At 44.9% G+C, this 18,662-nt stretch overlaps 1 protein-coding gene across 5 annotated transcripts in view; it reads left to right on the top strand.

Moving 5' to 3' along the window:
* The window catches only part of LRIG1 (leucine rich repeats and immunoglobulin like domains 1), a 90,813-nt gene that overhangs the window by 31,544 nt on the left and 40,607 nt on the right, over positions 1–18,662 (top strand). For all 5 annotated transcript variants that reach the window (XM_057422924.1, XM_057422922.1, XM_057422925.1 and 2 more), the window contains exons 2-3: positions 4,561–4,632; positions 9,278–9,352. In XM_057422924.1, coding sequence (XP_057278907.1) covers positions 4,561–4,632; positions 9,278–9,352 — 147 coding nt within the window. The remainder of the gene's footprint in view (positions 1–4,560; positions 4,633–9,277; positions 9,353–18,662) is intronic.

Below are 18,662 nucleotides of genomic sequence, written 5' to 3'. Positions count from 1 at the left end.
CATCCCTGGACTTACAGCACAGGCTCTCGTCCAGGATTTCTGTTGGCTGTCTGAATTCTGTTTTCTTTCCACAGTTGCCTTGGATAGATCAAAATACCCTCCCATGAGTAATTCAGTGGAAACATGTACCCATGGAGGGAAGCAGGCAGGACACGGGGCAGTCTGCTTTCTGTGTGGGTATGTCCACACTTGGGTTTGGCTGACTCCATATGGAGATGCAGGTGTCAGGAAATAGGCAGACCACACAAAGACAAGGTCTCTTGGGACCGGCATAAAGCATTGTAGATGATGCTTTATAAACTGCCATGTTGAAGAGATGCCCAGTATTTGACATAGCTCAGATGTTTTAGAGGACTTCTGATTCAGGAAAGGATAGGTTTTGCTTTCAGTTTTGAGGGCTCTTTGAAGGCATTTTAGAATACTGATGGCAGAAAGATGTGCTCAGTGATCCATTGCACTACTGCATGCCATCAGAGCAAGAGGCTTCTTGAGAAGTGATGTGTTCAGTGCTATGGGAGAGCAGGAATGTGACAGTTTTCAGCAATGAGACAGCTGTGCCCCTGAGCTTGGCATCTCCAACCAGTCTGCATTGCTAGTCTGCTCAGCTTGATGAGGCTGAGCTGATGGAGATGTTACAGCTCCTGCAGTGCTTTGTGCACTGCTGTACATTTGGGACCCATGCTTGGTGGTGAGGGAGTGTCTCATGTACCCATGACCTCAGGTTTTGAGTTCTCTTTATTTGCATTACTGGAGCCCAACCAAGACTGAGGCCTCATTTCATCGGCATCAGGCAATCCAAGACAATACCTACCTCAATTTTATTTACAGTCTAAATAGACAAGACAGACAAAGGGTGGCTGTGGAAACAAAAGCTCTGGAGAGGTGATGTGACATGACCCGGTCACCCAGCAGGAGATTAACAGAGACAGGAATAGACAGAGGTTTCCTGACTCCCAGTCCCAATGATCTATGTATTGGAGCATGTTGGTTCGTTCTCCTATTTGAATTCTGTGACTAGCATGCTAAATACTGTCTGGTGAGGGGATCCACATTCTGGGAAACACATTCTTTGATTACTAATGCTTCAGGCTAGAAATTCTTGGGCATTTTAACATCAGTTGAAATACATCTGGTCTCAGAAATGGAGTAAACTGTTTATATTGGTGTATATGATTGACTTCATCTCCTGCTTATTTTACACTGACTCTGTATTTCTACCTTTCATTTCCCTGTCTGATTTTATGTGTATTGTGTGTTTGTGGCAGTTAGAGTGGGTAGCATGGGGAGAACTGGAGACTTTGGCATACAAGGTGTAGTTCACCTGTGCCTTCTGATGAGCCAGCTACTTGTGCAGTGACTTTGATGTTCCAACTTCATGAATGGCAGCAACAATAATCAGAAAGTCTTGATGATGTTGAAACTGTGGCCATGAAATCCTTTCATTCACCAAGACATTTGTGCTTTCACTTGTGAACTTTTGAGGTTCATATCAGTTTAAGCCCTGGTTAAGCCAGGGATCTGGTCCCTTGGATGGGGTAAGGATGATCAGTTTGTGCCTGTGATTTTCAGTGCTTGATTCATAGAATAGCCTCTTAGCTTATTGCAGAGGAATGTTTTGAGGATAAATATGTTACCTTAAGAAATGCAAAGATTTGGAGCAATAGAAGGCATAGAAATGAAAACAGGTGGTTTCATGCACGGTCATGTCTGGGTGTATTTTCCCCTTACGGTTTGTCACTAGTATTTCTGTGTCAACTTTATCTTTATTGTCTTGAGCCTATAGGACATTACCGGTTGTGTTTTCTCTTTTTTTTGTCTGTGCATCAGGCAGGGGCAAGCTCCAACCTGATCTTGCTGTGTGGTTTAAAAAATAGTAATGTAATCTGTGGGCAAATTGCACTTTAATTCATAATTGTGCTGTGAGTATGGACTTGGCTTTCAGACGCACTCTGAGTTTAAACTGCAGTTTGACTTTTATTTAGATAAATGCCTTTGAGTTCATAGTGAAGTGGATATCTGCTGTAGGCTGGTATTGATTTAAAGGTCTCTTGAGTCTTTTAAAAGACAGTAGGGCCTTACAGGACAGTATATTTTAAAGCTAGATGCTTGGTTAGGTTTTACAGTCCTGTGTAGCTTCAGGTCTAGGCTCTTCTTAGAGCCAGCCTGTATTGTTGATTTGTGGAGCCTTCTTTCACAGCAGGTATTGGCATCAAATCGAACATGTCAGGCAAGATGCAAGGAGCTGCCTTCAAAGCTGGCTGCTCTGAGATGATGGGGAACTGCGTGTGAGTGAGAACTATGAAATGGTTCCCATGTGCAGGGAATGCTTTTGAGGACTTCCCATAAGTGTATTATAAGGAGGGCAGGTGATCAATAACTTCTTTTTAACTTGGAAGAGGTGTTTATTGCTTCCTGCTCATCATGCAAAGTTGGTAAGCTTTGTGGTTTTCCAAGTCTTGGTATTTGTAAGGTTGTTGTGGGAATGGATTTGTCTTTGCAGTACCATGAAGTGCAGTGGGTTAGCACAAGCAATTCAAACGGAAGGTGTTCACCTATGCTCTTCTGGCAGCTGCCCTTTTTTATGGGTCTTGTGTCCTCTTTACCATGGGCAAAAGTTCATTATGTGCCTTGGCGATTTAGGTCCTGTTTACCTGTGTGGCCTCCAGACTTGCTTGGGTTCTGTGGACACAGCTTAAAAACAACACAAAACGTGCAGCGCAGGGAAGATTGGCTGGTTTTCTAGTCAGACTGGCTTGGTGGTTTGAATGAGCAGCTGAGTGTTTGAGGGCTTATCTGAAATCAAGCTGTGAATCTTTTGGGTTGTGTTCAGAGGTGCAGTAAGAGGGTGTAACCTCCCTGCAGAGGAGACAGGAGGGTTGAATTTTACCCAGGATAATATCCTGGAGCAGGGTGTGGAGCAGGGTGAAATGAAAGTAGGTCCCCCTCACAATTTCCTTACAACTTACTGTTGTTGTTCCTCTGCTACCACCCATCAATTTGCCTCCTCCCTCTTTAGATTATGCGCTCACAGGAACATGCAACACTGCATACATCATGTTAATTAGGCCGTTTGTTAATTTCCACATCATTAGTCACTTGGTTTTAATTGAGCTGTTCTCTCCTGGTAAGCCCATAGCTGCAGGTTTGACCTGTCGTGTGTGGTGTGCTGATACTGCATATCTTGGAGGGGAGACTTTGCGGTTGTGCTGTATGATGCTACAGCAGAGCATGCCAAAGGTCTTACTTGTGGTTTTTGGAGTCCAGCTCTGGTGCCCCCAGCACAAGAAGGATATGGACCTTTTAGAATGAGTTCAGGGGAGGGCCATGAAGATGGTCAGAAGGCTAAAGCACATCTCCCTTGGAGACAGGCTGAGAGAGTTGGGTTTAGTTCAGCCTGGAGAAGAGAAGGTCTTGGGGAGATCTTAGAGCCCCTAAAGGGGCTGCAGGAAACCTGATGAGGGGCTTTGGACCAGGGTCTATAGGGACAGGACAAGGGGAATGGCTTTAACCTGCCAGAGGGGAGACTGAGATGAGTTCTTAGGCAGAAGTTCTTCCCTGTGGAGGTGCTCAGGTGCTGGCACAGGGTGCCCAGAGAAGCTGTGGCTGCCCCATCTGTGGCAGTGTTCAAGGCCAGGTTGGACAGGGCTTGGAGCAGCCTGGCCTAGTGGAGGCTGTCCCTGCCTGTGGTAGGGGAGCTGGAACTAGGTGATCTTGAAGGTTCCTTCCAACCCAACCCATTCTATGATTCTGTGAGTTGGTTCTTTATTTGCATTATTTTGTGCTTGCTGTTGCTAGCAGTCCTTGCAGCGCATCTCTTCCAGAGGCACATTGAGGTCTGGCTGTGTTTCAAATCGGGGGGGATGTCCCACAAAACAGTTCTGCTCTCCCACCAGGCTGTTTTCAGATAATACAACACAACCTGTTTGCCATCCATCAGTGAAGTGCTATAATATGATCTGGATTTATATTGTCAGTTGTTTCACGTTGTTGAGGACCAAAGTGTGTACTGCTACATGAGTAGCTTTAATCACTGATTAAAAAAACATGTAGTGATTTAAAATATCTGGGTAGAAAATGTACACTATATTTTATGTTTATACCTGGTAAGTGTGCATACCTGTGTGTATTTATTTTGTATGTAGCACAGCGGTCTGTGAAAATACTGTGTGAATACAGCTATAAAATATTTAGCAGAAGGTTTGCTGATTGCTTCAGTTCAGACTCTAATTTGTCAGGAAATATGCTATTCATCTGTGATTAGTCTTGTGGTTGTGAATAACCAATAGAAGAATAATAAATGTAATTGTGCAATATAAAGACAAATTAAAACCACACTAATGCAAGCGAGGAAAAAGCTTAGGGAGAGCTAGATAACATTCTGAGCATGGAACTTAACTCATTCACGTATTGAACAGAAAAGTGCTGCCCTGCCGTGTTCAAGTGCTCTTGTTTAAAACAAATCAAACCGCACCCTCCCAGTGCAATCCAGAATAATTAAGTCTGTGTTTTTGTGAGCATGGTAACTGCGCTATGCTGATCTTGCTGTCTCTTCTTTAACAGAAACCTGAGCTACAACAAGTTGACGGAGATTGATCCTTCTGCCTTTGCAGAGCTGTTGGACCTGGAGGAAGTGTAAGTATTCTTTCAAATCGTTTAAACCCGTGTTTTGCCAGGGCACTTTGTGTGCCAGGAGCAAATGGTATGTAATTTCCTAAGAGAGTGCCTTCCTTCAGTTAACTTGAACGAGCAGATCTGACTTGGTGTAGTGTTTCATTTACTCCACATTGTACCTGTACTGGGGGTTTCTAAACTAATCGGCAGAACACAACACCCCAGTCGAAACAGCATGGCTGTTACTGGAAATCATTGGAGTTTACCTCCATCAGTCTTATGCAATGCTCAGCTAACACACCTGAACATACACACAAAGCTCCTTGCTGAAAGGATAACCCTGAAGCAAGGCAGAACAGCCTGGATTGTGATACCTGATGCCAACCTAACCCAAATCTCCCAGGAAACAAAGGTGTAGTGTAGTGGATAACAAAGCACTTAACTGTGTCTCCTCCTCTCTGACATTTGTGCTCCTTTTTGGAACCAGAGCAAGTTCTGTTTGAAGCCTGCTAGGTGAGGCTAAAACAACAGAGCTGTCTTGTCCTTTGGTGGAGGAAGAGAAGGAGCTGGTGATGGTCCCTGTGGCTTTGCCAGACCCTCCTTGCTGATAAAGAAACCTTGTTTAGGGAATTGCAGGATTTCCTGGCCCTTGATCTTTGCTCAGCACTTACACTTGCAGAGGAGCTGTGCCTGTCAGTGGTTCCTGGAGCTCTGATTTTGGGGTTTGAAAACTGAAAGTGACTGAAATTGCAAGTGGTGGGTTGAGGTAATGAGCTCGTGTTTGAATGGTGAATCGCTGGCATACTTGAGGTTTGGGCTCTGTTTGAAGAGCTACTGATGCCTCATGGGAAACTGAAAAAACATTTCCTTTCTGAAACAATACTTTGCTCTGTGTATATCATGCATTTTCTCTTGTCCTCTGTTTGTTTTCATTAAAGTGTTGGCTCTGAGGCTTGTGGAGGGGCCAGATCCTGCTGTTCTTAAATAGGCAAAAGGGTTTGCTATGGCAGTTCTGCCTGACTGATATCTACAGGATTGGAACATGGGGACCATGTAGCATCTTGCCCCTAGCTTCGCTGTTTACACTAATAGTAAGTAGGGGCCATGATCAAGCAAGGAGTGACTACACTGCTCTGAAATCAGTTCGTCATGAGAGCAGTCAGGGAGGGGAGAGAAAGTGATGCAGGTCAGTGAAACCCTGCCTACAGGATCTGTTTTCTCAACTTTAAACTGTGGAAAGCCTTAAATTGCTCTGTGCTTAAAGAAGAGAATTGCAGCCTTGATCCCATGAGCCTTTAGAATTATCCTGACATGATTGTGGCTTAGCAATAGCTTTTATTTGTGGAAATGCCTGAAGGCATGTGACTTCAGGGAGCGTGGGCTGGGAAATGTGGAGGGGTTCTGATTCCTTAGGCAGGGAGCTCCCTGTGCAGAGTGCTGCACATGTATAGAGCAGGACAAGCCCTGCATGGAACAGCCACTAAAAGAAGGGTTTGGGATATGTAAGTGATGCAGCCTGCAAAGTAATAGTGCAGATAAGAGCTGCTTGCTGTGTCAGGGTTAGGTAAAAGGGAGAGAGCAGAGGAGTGAGTTAGGAGGGACAAGGGAGCAGTCAGAAATGGGAGACTGGGAGGGAGGCAGAGGTCTGGAGCAGAGCCTGGAAGGCAGGCTCTGGAAAGTGTGAGGGAGAAGCTCTATTAAAAGCCCTATCTACCAATCTTGGTTGCTTTTGAATAACAGCTAAACCACAGACCACTGAAATAAACTGCATTTCACAAAGAGAACCACATCTGTACTGCCCGAGCATCTCCTCTCTGAGAGTGGTTTTTTTTTTATTAAGCACTTTACAAACAGTCATGAAACAAGTATCATGCTGTAGCATGTCCTGAGAGCAAGTTGGTGTTTTGCTGTGTGCGCTGTGCTGGGCAAACCAAGTCACCCGCAGGGGAAGACATTGCCCCAAATAATAGATGCATTGACAAAACCTGAAACCTCCCATGATGCTACCAACATGGTGCCTGTAGTTCCTGAGCCTTACAGATAAGGCTCAAAGTTCTCTGTCTCTCTGCGTGTGAATAATTAGTGTGGTACATTTTGAAAACCTTTTGTTTTCCCTTGATTTTAAGAAAATGTCTGCAGACCAAAAGGTTTAAACTCCATAGTTTATCTTGGGTGCTTTGGTTTTGCTTTACTGAGATTGTAATAAAGTTATATATTTACCCCACATTTTTCCTGTTGCCTGGGTGGGGTGAAGGCTTGAGAAGCCTTTTCCCCTTGGATAATTAAGTCTGTGGGATGAAATTTAGTGGTTCAAAGCGATATGAAACCCACATGCTCTGAAATAAATAGCTTTGTACTGATGGAGGCTCAAGTGGTAGGGCTGGGGTGGGACATTACTTCAGGTCACCAGTGCTCCCCCTTTAATAACAACCCCCGCGGTCTGTCCATTCCCATCCCTTGACTGAAAGGGTGGGATGGAGGGTGCTGCTTTTAGGCAGACCTTGTGGTCCTGTCTGGAGCTTCCTCAGGTCATATGGATCACGGGATCCATGAAAGCAATGGCTGCACAGCTCTCAGGTTTTCCAAGCCCATTTGTAACAGAGAAGTAGTAACTGTGCTGAAATTCCTCCCCAAACAACTCACCTTTTATTTGCTAAAGTGCCTTTCACTGAAGGCTTTGGAGAGCTGTGCTGTTTTTGAGCAGGCTCCATTTCAGCTTGACACCAGGCTGGCAACTGGACCGTAAATATTTTATATGGGTGGCCCCCCTCCTCCTCTGCCTCAGCATCCAAAGGCAGCGGGTTTGTGTCGTCAAAGGGGAGGGATGGGGAGGAGGAAGGAGGCTGAAAGTTTAAATTTGTTGAGCCTGGCTGTTCTGTTTTGGCTGGTTTTTGCCCTCCCCTCCTTTTTGCTCCTTTATATGGGAGAAGGACAAGATGGGAGGGAAGTCAAGGCAAACACTGAGTTAGCTGTTGGCTCTGTATTGACACCTGGTGCATGTGAATGAGGAGAGAAAATGAGGTGGGAAAACCACTTCTGGCCTGACAGGAGGCTGATAGATGAAAATCACACTTATGTCAGAGGAGGGGTTGACCAGTTAGGTGCCGGTTGGCACTGGAGCTGCTTAAGCAGAGCTGACCCAGGCTAGGGGAGCATAAGCCCGCCTATCCTCCTCCCATCTTGTTTCAAAAGATGCTCAGTTGGATGTTAATGAAAACACGGCGCAGATATAAGCAATATAATGCTCTTTCCAGCTAGCTTTTTATCTTTGAAAGCCCTATATCCTTGCCATAATAGGAGCAATGATGAGCTTTTAGTTGCAAAGTGGAGCTCCATGCTGCATTGCAATGCATCTGGCTTTGTTTTTCTGCCTTACATTTTAAGGTATGGGTATAATGTCAGAGGCAGAGCTGAGCCTGAGGAGAGCTTTTATCTGGGAAGTGCCTGGAGCTCCTCATGAAATCAAATCCCTTGCCTGCTCTCGGAGGAGTCAGAAAGAAGTTCTGGGATGGATGTACTACTGCCATCTGCCACCTTCCAAAAATCATTGTAAAGGAAGGAAATAAAGAATCACCATAATCTAGGATTGCCTGACTCATGCTGTGTCTTAACTGCACTGTGGTCCCCTGCCTGCTGTGGGGATGCTCTGCTTCTTGCACCCAGTGATGGTCAGAGCAGAAGGGAATGGTTTAAAGGCAGTGTCGGGAGACCCAGCGAGGCTTTGCCTCAAGCAGTTGCTGATCAGAGGTGGTTGGGGTCCTGTGGAGCTGCCGTGTGCTGCCCTGCTCAGCTTTAATCACTTCGGCATGTGGCAGTGGGGAGCAAGATGGCTGAGAAATTAGGTAATTCTCAAGCAGCCAGACAAGTGACTGTTACAGTAATTAATTGACTAATTCACCATACAAACAAGGGCTCTTTAAACCAAGGAAGAGCCGGTCACATGGCGAGGATCTGTTTTCAGTCAGAAAAACACTTCAAACATTAGGCCATTGAAGGAGACATTCTTATACCACAGTTTCCAGCAGCAGGGCTCTGTCTGCATTTGCCATTAGCCCCAGGGGGGGCTGCATGGTGCTCCCTGGCTGGAGTGGGTCACCTGCATTTGGTGGCATTGCTGTGCCCACAGTGGGTTTTATGTGTGTGTTTGTGGCTTTGTGGGACTGCCCTTGTAGGATTTGCATGGTGTGGGGAGAAGGACTGAGACCACTGTTCTGCATGGCCATGGCACCCTGGCCTGGCATGGAGGGGCAAGTAAAGGCTGCTTTGTGGAGAGGGAGTTAAACTCATCGTCCTGAGGATGGCCATGGGTGCAGTCTCCTGTCTTAGGCTTGGCTCCGTGATGACTGTGGACACTCGAGCTGGAGTGGCATAAGGACCATCCTTGGTGGCTTTGCTTAAAGAAATGTGTGGAAGGGGGGATAAAAAGCCTTGGTTTTGTGAAGAAGATCCTGTGGGACCAGTTATGGTGCTTTTCCTTCATTAAATGGTTGGGTTTGGAGGATAAGGTGGGACCATTGGGGAGATCGAGACAAACCCCTTGATGCCAAAACATCAGCATTCCTGGGGAGTCACGGGGGTTGGATAAGGAAGTGCTGAAGCCATCCCCTGCTTCTGTGTGCTCGGTTTTAGGCTGCTTGCTTCAACAACTAATTTGTGTTTGTTGCAGGCGACTGGACAACAATGAGCTGACCACCATTCCCTCCCTGGGACTCGCTGCTTCCAGTGTCCGATCCCTCCACCTGTAAGTCACTGCTGCTCTTCTGGCTTTGGGTGGTTTATGGGGTAGGTTTAGGTGCCACTGATGGAGGGTTTTGTGTGTGTCACACCCGCTTCTGTTGACTCTTCAGATTTCATTGTCAGGTTTGTGGGCACCTCAATGAAGGAACACGCAGAGTTGTGTTACTTGCGTGAGGTTGGGCTCAGTTGCTGCTGTCCTTATGGTCAATGGTAACATGTCATAAGTTATATCAGGAAATTCCCCAGGTTACTGCATATTGAGTAAAATCACTTTTTTTCTCATCTGCTTTTGAGTTTCAACCATTATGTCATACTCGTGCTGTTAAAATGGTGTATAATTTTACCTTTATTATTGTGGAGTTTTTTTAACATGGTCTTGTTCTGATCTCTTCTCTTAAAGCCATTCACATCTTAATCCTTCAGGTAACTCATTCCAGACCCATTTTTATGGTCTCTTTCAACTTTTTTTTCCCCTCCTTTTGAGAGGGTGATTGGTGATTGTAAGGGTATATCTGCATAAGCTTTGAAGTTCCTAACTCTTTAGTAGTTTAGGTGCCCACAAAGTGTTAGACACCTGAGAGCCCTTGTGTATCTGCGCCGAGGTTCTTAAGGATGCTGCAGAAGGCAATAAAGACATTATAATATCAAACTACTTACACCTTAAGAATTTGGATTTCTAGAATTACTTTTGCATGTGTGTGCTTGTAATGCACACCGAGAAGGAATTTTGCTGAGGTATACATGATACCTCCCAAGTTCCTGGGAAGGGGAAGTGGTTATAGCTAATATGGACTCCAGCAAAGTGTTTGAGCAGTTCAAGTGATGGCTTCCAGTGTGCATGGCCTTGCAGTGTCATATTTGCCATGGAGTTGCGTCTCCTTATAGTGGAAGGTGCCCATGTCCATACTACCAGGTGACTGGCCTCTCATGCTCAAAAGGCTTTGATTTGCTCTGAGGCCCTGAAAGTACATTCCTGTTCCTTAAATGAAGGACAGAATTGGGTGAAATGAACTGGCACTGTTCCTGCTCTTCCATTAGGCAATGTTAAAATATGCAAAGCAGACAAACTCCCTCACTGACTTAATTCAGGTTAAGGATCTTAGCTTCAAATTGCTGTCCGTAACTCACTCCTGGTGTGAAGTGAGTTGAACTTTTGTTTGAGATACGGCTCCTTTCATCTGGTTCTTGGGTATACAGCGTTCCTGCGGAGCTCGTGAAGAGCCAAAGTGCTCCTCTGCTATCACGGGCACGGGATCTAGCAAATGTTGTCTCTATTAAATGCATAAGTAACCACTTCACCTCCTGGGTGGAGGGGTGGCTTGTGTCTCAGCACTTACCAGACCTGTCAAATAAGTCGTGTGCAGTCGGTGTGAAACCATCCTGTTTGATTCCTGCCTCCTGACGCTGCCTCTCGCTGCTTGCGTTACCACATGTGAAGCCTGGATGCGTGATTTGGGGGCTGCTGGCTGCAGAGCAGGGTGGCAGCTCCCTCCGAGCAGGGTCCCTTGTTTAAGGCACGATCCCCTAACATGAGAGGCCATCTGCCTGCCACTTGAACTGAGCTCACCAGGCTGTGGCGTAACCCAGTGTGCTATGCACTGGGACTCAAAAACTCCAGAACTCTGATTTATGGGTGGGATAGCTTGCACACAGTTTACCATCCGGGATATAGTTTTAGGCCCCCCAAATTGGCTTTTCTTTCTCACGAAGTCTATAAATGATCTGAGTTTCACAAGCCCCTGTTGTTATTTTTGCTATTAATTTAGCTATTGGCAAAGGCCCAAATTGCCGGAGCTTTGGGGTTTTTATTCCTGAAATGAAGTAAGCAGTTTGGAAAGGAGGAATACTGACTGGTGGAAGGCAGTAGATTTACAGCTCTTCTGAAATTTAAGAGTGGTGCAGAAGGAAGAGGAAAGGTACAAAGGCAAATGATAAAAGGAGGGTATTCTAAAGAGAGCTGCTTAGGATCACTTTCCAGAAATCTGTAGTGCTCTCCTCAGCTGCTACACATAAATAACTCTGATAGTGGGATTTGTAATGCTGCTGTCATACCTCCGCAAGAAGGATCTCTTTGTTTAGCTTGTTTCAAAGAATGCCACTTCCCCCCCTTGCATTTCCTTTTAATTTTTATCAGAGGTAAAAATAATCTGCAAGCTGTTTTAATGTACCTGCTTTAATCGATGCTGCTAACTTGCATTGCAATGATTTGCTGAGGAAGTGAAGCTTTCTCTGTCCTTGGGAGTCTTTAAATCAATCGGATTGCTTCTTAAAAGATGGTCCTTCAGTTCAGCTCTGGGTTAATGGGCTTGATAAGCAAATTGTTGGGTAAAGTTCTTTGGCTGCGTGTGATGTAAAGAATCAGATAATATGGTCATACTGGTTTCTTCTGGCCTTCGAACCTGTGAAGTAATAACTGGGGAGGCTGCCAAACCAAACCCAGGGTGAAGACTCATAATGAAGACTGTGTACTGAGAGACTGGTTTAAGTGTATAGTGTTACAGTGTATTCTTACTGCTAAAGAAAAATAAATACACTTCCTCTTTTTTTCTCAGTGTTTAGAAATGTGTGAAGTGTGTTTACCTCACAAACCTCTGAAGTAGGTCTTGTATATTGCATGTGGTTGAGTATTTCCAAAGGGCTGCACATGTATTATAAAACCAAGGGTTGTATATTTGTCACTCAAAACAACCCCTTTGAATGAGTTACTTCATATCCTACTCTTCCTAAAGCAGGGAAGAGACTTTTTCTCCTTTTCCAGAAAGGTTTCTTTTAATGAGCTTGGTGGCTGTTTTGGGGTTTCCCATACCTGTCTCCATCACCCCAGTCTTGACCCCCGCATATGTGTGGACCATGGGCCAGTTATGCGTATATGTAAGCATGTGGGAATCTGTTGGACAGATAGTTCTCAAGGTTCTTTACAAATCTTTGGGTGTTTCAGGCTGCAGATGGATGCAGACATATGTAGCAAACATGCTATGCCCTATTATACTGTCATGAAGTTTAGTTCAGCTTAATTATTCCTTGAAGAGTCAGTTTGTTTCCCTTGCACATTGAAAATACTGCCAAAGTTGTCCATCTCGACAAGACCAAACATAAGGGACTTGATAAGGCTTTTAATAGAACAGAAGGGAAAAATAATCTTACGTACGGGTTACCAAATAAAGACAGACATTAAATGCAAACATCTGTTAGTGCAAACAAAAGCCAGGAAATTCAGCTGGGCGGGGAGAGACCGAGTCTGGATTCATTCCGAAATTACATCGGAGTAGCTGAGAGGAGAATCTTGCCTGAAATTCCCACAGCATTTGTAATTTAGCTACAGTTCCTAGACTTGGACACTTGGGAGTTGATGGCAGGATGTTTTCACTGACATGCTCTTGGCTGAGGATTTCCCTTCCCAATGTTCCTTTCTCCTGCAACTCAAGTGCATTATTAACTCTGTAGGTTCTTGAGGAGACTTTTACCTGATGTGGTGGGGAAGGGGAAGGTAGAAGAAACCGTTTATTTCCAGCAGAACTGAGTCTCTATCCAAGCTCCTCAATAACTTGTGTGGAGAGTCTCAGTCTTGCTAGCAAGCCAGGTAAAGAGGAGGACTTGAGCTGCAGTCAGTTCTGTGTGGGCACAAGCTCAGCCCATACGCTAGGGCTTGTCTGCCACTGCTTCATCTAGCTGCATGTGGGTCAATGCATCTTGAGGGGCATTTGGGATGTCTGCATGGGATAACAGTGATGGATCTTTGTCCTCTGCCCTGACTCCAAGCTGATCAGCCTGATACAGTCAGCATCTGCCAGTGCAGGCATGCCAGCACAGGCTGCTCCGTAGCTGTAGAGCTCAGTGGAAAGCTTGCTAACCAGACCTGAAGCAAGCGTGGTAAACAGAGCACACTGCCCTGCATCCTTAGCTGGCTGGGAATTAAGGAAGTTAAGAGTTTAAACACTTAAAAATAACATTAGTTTCTTTCACTCATAAGTCTTTTAAGCCCCAGACCATTTAGGAACAAAGGGGATAGTGACCCACGGCAGTCAGCTGTATATTAGCAACAGTCAAAGCTGCTTGAGATGCTTTGGCTCCATGATCTTGCTCTCAATAAGCACAGATAACAAGGAAGTCAGAATAGGGATTTTTGGAGCAAAAGAGTGTGAAATAGGATTAGGTGATTCACAGAGGATGCAGTGACACTCTGCAGCATATTTACTGGGGAGAGTGAAATCAATAGGACTACTCTGCTGCCAAACCGAGCATAAAAGTCTCTTGAAGAAAATCAATCTTCTTTACAGGCTCATTAATGTGAAGATCAATTCACATTAAACTGTAATTAAACAGAGAGGGCTAATGGGAGAAGGGTAAGTGATCTACTGTGCCACAGGCAAAATATATCATGTAAAATTTGAAAACTAAGTACATGGAGAATTGGAAAGCTGGGAGTGGCAGGGAACGTGCTCAGTCTGCTTGAACGGAGTGATGAGCTCAAACGTGGATTGGGGCAGCATGGTCCTTGTTAGAGGAAAGAGCTCAAAACTGCTGCATCTGTACTGTTTATGGAGCATAGCTCAAGCCTGAGCTGGTTTCTACACGAGGTGTGAGCTCACTTCATGTTCCTGACGAGGCCAGAGTATGAACCTCTGTGTAGGCGGTGTTGATAGTTGGGAAGTTTGGTCTTAAATGAAGAATTGAGGTTGGAGCTAGTACAACAGTGTAGAGGTAGCCTTGGAGGCCATTTGTGGCCTGGGATCCTGCTGTGCTAATGCTGTACAAACAAAACAACTGCCTTGATCCCCAAGAGGCTTAGTCTGCAAGTCATCTTTGCTGAAGTTAAGAAAGGATGATCTAACAATTAGAAATAAGGAGAATACTCTGTTAATTCCATCTGGGTCACAGCAAGTGGTTTTGTACTCATAAGCACAAAATCCAGATGACTCAGATACAGCCGTGTGCGGGGTCCGGTTGAAGTCAGCAGGCTCTTCTTGTGTTCAGGATGTGTCTTGGGCAACTCAGACAGCTTCTCTGCCTCCCATGCTTCATCATTACTTGCACAAGGAAAACTTTCTCTGGAGTGTGTTTATGCAGGTGTAGATCCATCAGTGGGAGCAGATGCACCCCCTGTCCCTGCTTGCATCAGTTCTTACATGCACTGTAGTATCTACAAGGGCCAATTGTCTGCTGTTTACTCGGGCAATTCCCTTCTGATGCTGGATTGAGAGTTGCTTTCTGAGGGGATTTGGTCCATGCTACAGGCTACGCTACTCAGCTTCTGTTTTTGAACGTGAATATATTGGTATGGAAAAGTGACTAGAAAGAATGCTGGCAGTCAGGCTCTTCAGTATGCATGCAATGTACAGGCATAAGATATTCTGAAACCCACCTCCTGTTTGTTTTGCTCAGAGTCCATAGTAAGGCTCTAGTGAGTAAAGTCTTGCTAGTTTTTGAGGCCAAAGACTGCAAGAGCGTTTCCCAGTGGAGGAAATTCTCATTAATCATGTGCTCCCAAGCAGCAGAAGAGATGCTGTTTTGACCTCTCTGTTGGAATGATTCTAATCATTTGCATGTCCTCTTCAAGCTTTCAGATACAATGTGAGTGCATGGAAATGGCAAAAGATCTGAGGCTATTCCAGGGAAATGAGTAATCCTTTCTTCTAGAAAAGCGAGAGCAGTAAAGCACGGAGCTATCAAACTCAATAGAAGAGCATCAGAAAACAATCTGGGCATGTACAGAGCAGTGTGGAAATTGGCCAGAGGAAAAAGATAGTGAAAGTTGGTGGCAGCTCATGGAATACCAGTTACCCCTTGAGGCTATTTTATTATGTATTTACTAGTGAGGATAAGTTTTGTGAAGCCTTGGCATCTGCTTCTGCAAGTAGAGAATTGCTTTGAGCTGGGCTAGGTCTGCTCTGGATCTGTATGCTGCTTAGCAGGCCATGCTAGGTTTGTATTTGTTCTGGATGAAGGAGAGGACCACAAGGGGTCCTGTGGGATGGAGCACAAGATCAGGAGTTGCAGTACTGGAACAGTGTCTTTTTTGTGTCCTCCACGTATTCATTACACCCCAAGACAAAATAAACTCCTGTTTGGATAAGCTTGCTTCATCAGAAGAGCAGGTATTGCCCCAGGACAGATGGAACTCATGAATGTAAAGCATTTTCTGGTGTGTTTTCCAAGGGCAGGTGGTTTCATGTACAATGCACAAGTTGGTTTCCAAGTTCTGTCCCTCTTGCAGATCAAGCCTAGATTAGTTGTTAGGGTTATTTGCAACCATGATCTTTTGTTTAAGGTCAATACGGAAAATAGCCTCATATTTGAGCCTTAGAATAGCCCAAACTTGCTACTATTAATATCTGTGGTAGATTGACTGTCTCATTTAATGGCATATGGCAAATACAGCACATGTCTACAAAAGCAATTCCTTTGTTAGTCTTCACGGGCAGAGCAGATTTCAAACAGAAATAGCTTGCTGAGTTGAAAGTTTTATCAGCATATTGGAGTTTCCTGCCTGAAAACTGCTCGTAATGGCAATTTAGTTTGCTCAGGGGTGAGTAAAAGCAGAGTTGCAGCTGCAGTAAGGCAAGTTAAATAATCTCTGGGTAGAGTTCTCTATGCTTTTTTCTCTCTGAAAGCTTGGATTCGGTTTTGTAACGAAATAGCACAAAATCAAGAAGCTGTCAATATGTGTTACTGCGTCTGTGCTTTCTTTACTACTGAACTGCTCAGTCCTCATTATCGGTCCTCAGATTATCCTGTTAGTTAGACCTGTGGTGCTTGCTCAGAGCATCAAATAGATGCCCAGTGAGGAGTAAGAGTGGGGTAGGGGCAGAATTACGGTTTTTATTTAGAAATGTGGTGCCATAAAGCACTTATGAAAATATCTCTATTTTGTTTACCCTCAAGTGTCCTGGCAGGTTTGAGAACAGACAGTGTCTTTTAGTGCCTCTATATATAACAAGGCTAAAACTGTTTCAGCAGAGGTGTTAAAAAACACATCCTGCCCATGTGGTTCAAAGCCCAGTGAGTAAAACATCAGTTTTGCCATTCACCTTCTGCTCTGTAGGATGCTCAGCTCTTCCATCATTGCTTCCACTGGCACCAGCAGGAATAGTGTACAATTCAGAGTAAAGAAACACTAGTATAAACAAGCGTTTGCTAAAATGTGATCCTGCTGTGTCTAGGTTATGACCTTACTCTTCTGGAAACAGGGAGGTATGTGGGGGAAAACTCTGATTTCTGGTTAGGGTAGATGGTAGAGAGATCAATCATACCTTTAGATGAAGTGCTCACTTAAGAGGCCTCCCTCCTTTCCAAGTGTGTGCATAACTCTTGCTTGTTAACAGCAATTCCACGTGAATATTGATTGGGAATAAGTGGTTGGGTGAGTACATGTTCTGCCTGTCAAACCATTTAATGTTCAATTGCACATCAGGGAAAATAGCAACGGCAGCTGGAAAATGGAATAGGAGTGCAGGGGCGTGCGAGTGAAAGGGCAACTGGTTTAGTGGTCAGACCTGAGCAGAGAAAAATAAGTTGGGGAGAGGGGAAGAACTGGTGGCAAAAGAAAGAATCTCTAAATGGCTCATTGGTTTAAGACTTAAACTATCTTCTCCTGTCTGGTCCATATACTGCAGATCTGCAGTATACGGGCTGCACGGGAGCAGTTGCTGAACAGAGGGGTGATGAGTGTAAACGACCAGGGGAAAGGCACTGGACTTTGTCTTCCTTCAGGTACCCTGCAAAAGGAAAACCTTTCGCTGTTCTTACTGAAGACTAGTTTTATTTTCCCCTCTGGTGTATGTTCTTGAGACAGTTGTCCTCTTTTTCAAAAGAAGAGGAACTGAAGCAGTAAATGGTCTTTTTAAAGATGCTTGAAGAACTTATTTGCTAAGTGGTGGTAAATGCTTGCCATTGAGTTTATAAGATCTGCTCTAAGGAAGTTTGAACAAGTAGCGTTTTACACCAGCCTGGCACAGCATAGTAAGAATTCTACTTCGGAGCTCCAGTTCTCTGTTCCCTGGGTCTTCTGACGCCTTGTTCTGCAGTTTCCTGAGGCCACCCTTCCTACTTGACACGTTTTATTAATAACAGGATACCCAGACTTGTGAAGAGCAGCTATTTTCTCTGCGAACTTGACCACTGCTTTTCCACTTCATTCTTGCAGGCTCAACAGCCTCAGCTGAGCAGTGAAGTCTGCCCAGAGGCTATCCCTGTTCTGGTGACCTTGCTGACAAGACAGATAAGCCCTTTCAACAAAGCACAAGTGCGTGTCATGTTGGAGCAGACTAACCAGCAGCCTATCTACATCTCTAAAGTGTTAACAGGAGTTTGACTGGCCAGTCAAAAATGTGTTTCTCAGACTGCTGCCTTCAAGAGGCAAGTCTCTTAGCAGCTTCTGCTGCAAGTTCCATGGGATTTCGAGACTTCGGTGGTCTGGAGAGTAGATGTACTCAAGCATGTTGTCCTTTATTTACCTGCCTTGCCACCACAGTTACAGAGCTCTTGTGTAAATCCACCTATCTTCATTGTACTCCTGTCAAAGGTGAGAAAAACCTGTGTCAGATCATGGCTTTCAGACGCAGTGTATCCTATCAAGGAGCCTGCTTGCAATTACAGCTTGCATTAAAGTTGCAGCAACACGGGCAGAGTCATTACATTTGGTTTGCACTTAAATTGCTTCTCCGCTTGTGTATTTTCTCCTACTCACTCCTGTGGAGAGACAAAAGCAAAACAAAGCCACCCACAAAACACATGCACTCACTAGGCTGTGGTGGATCTTCTTTACTTTGATCATTTATTACACAAAGAGAAACTAAAATCAGCATCAGGATTTAAGGATAAAAGTGCCTACATGCTCTGTGATCCAGGGCTCTTTTGCCTTTCAAATGAAAGTGTTTATTAGAAGCACAAAATTTGCCTGCAATGAAAATGAAAAGCGGCTGCTGCTGTCTGTGCTGGGGAGTGGGACAGGATAGTTGCCCCAGCCCCTGCTCTGGGCCTCTTAAAATGAGCTGGATCTGATTCTTAATGTCTGTTCTTCCTCGTCACAAACCTGACTCATCTTTGAGGGCACTGATAAGGATGTTGGGGCACGAGGCAGCAGTCCTGACATGGAGTGACTCCTTGTGCTGAGTGCTGTGCAGTTGTGGGGCTGGGGAGAGCAGGAACTCGTCTGAGCAGCAAACTGGTGGGGGTGAATCAGGGCTCTTGGCTTCAAGGCCTGGCTTATGCATTTAATTTGTGATAAAAAATTGAGTTTGGCTGGCATGTGTCATCAGCAGAAGAAAGCCCTTGAGGTAAAAGTGCAAGAGGAAAAGCCAATGGCAGAGCAAGAG

The sequence above is a fragment of the Pezoporus wallicus genome, unplaced genomic scaffold, assembly GCF_028554395.1.
Source record: "Pezoporus wallicus isolate ANWC-B61680 ecotype Strahan unplaced genomic scaffold, APGP_CSIRO_Pwel_v1 contig_7073, whole genome shotgun sequence".
NCBI classification, from domain to species: Eukaryota; Metazoa; Chordata; class Aves; order Psittaciformes; family Psittacidae; genus Pezoporus; species Pezoporus wallicus.
Note: the sequence above shows the minus strand (reverse complement) of the source record. Positions and strands in the feature narration are given on the sequence as shown.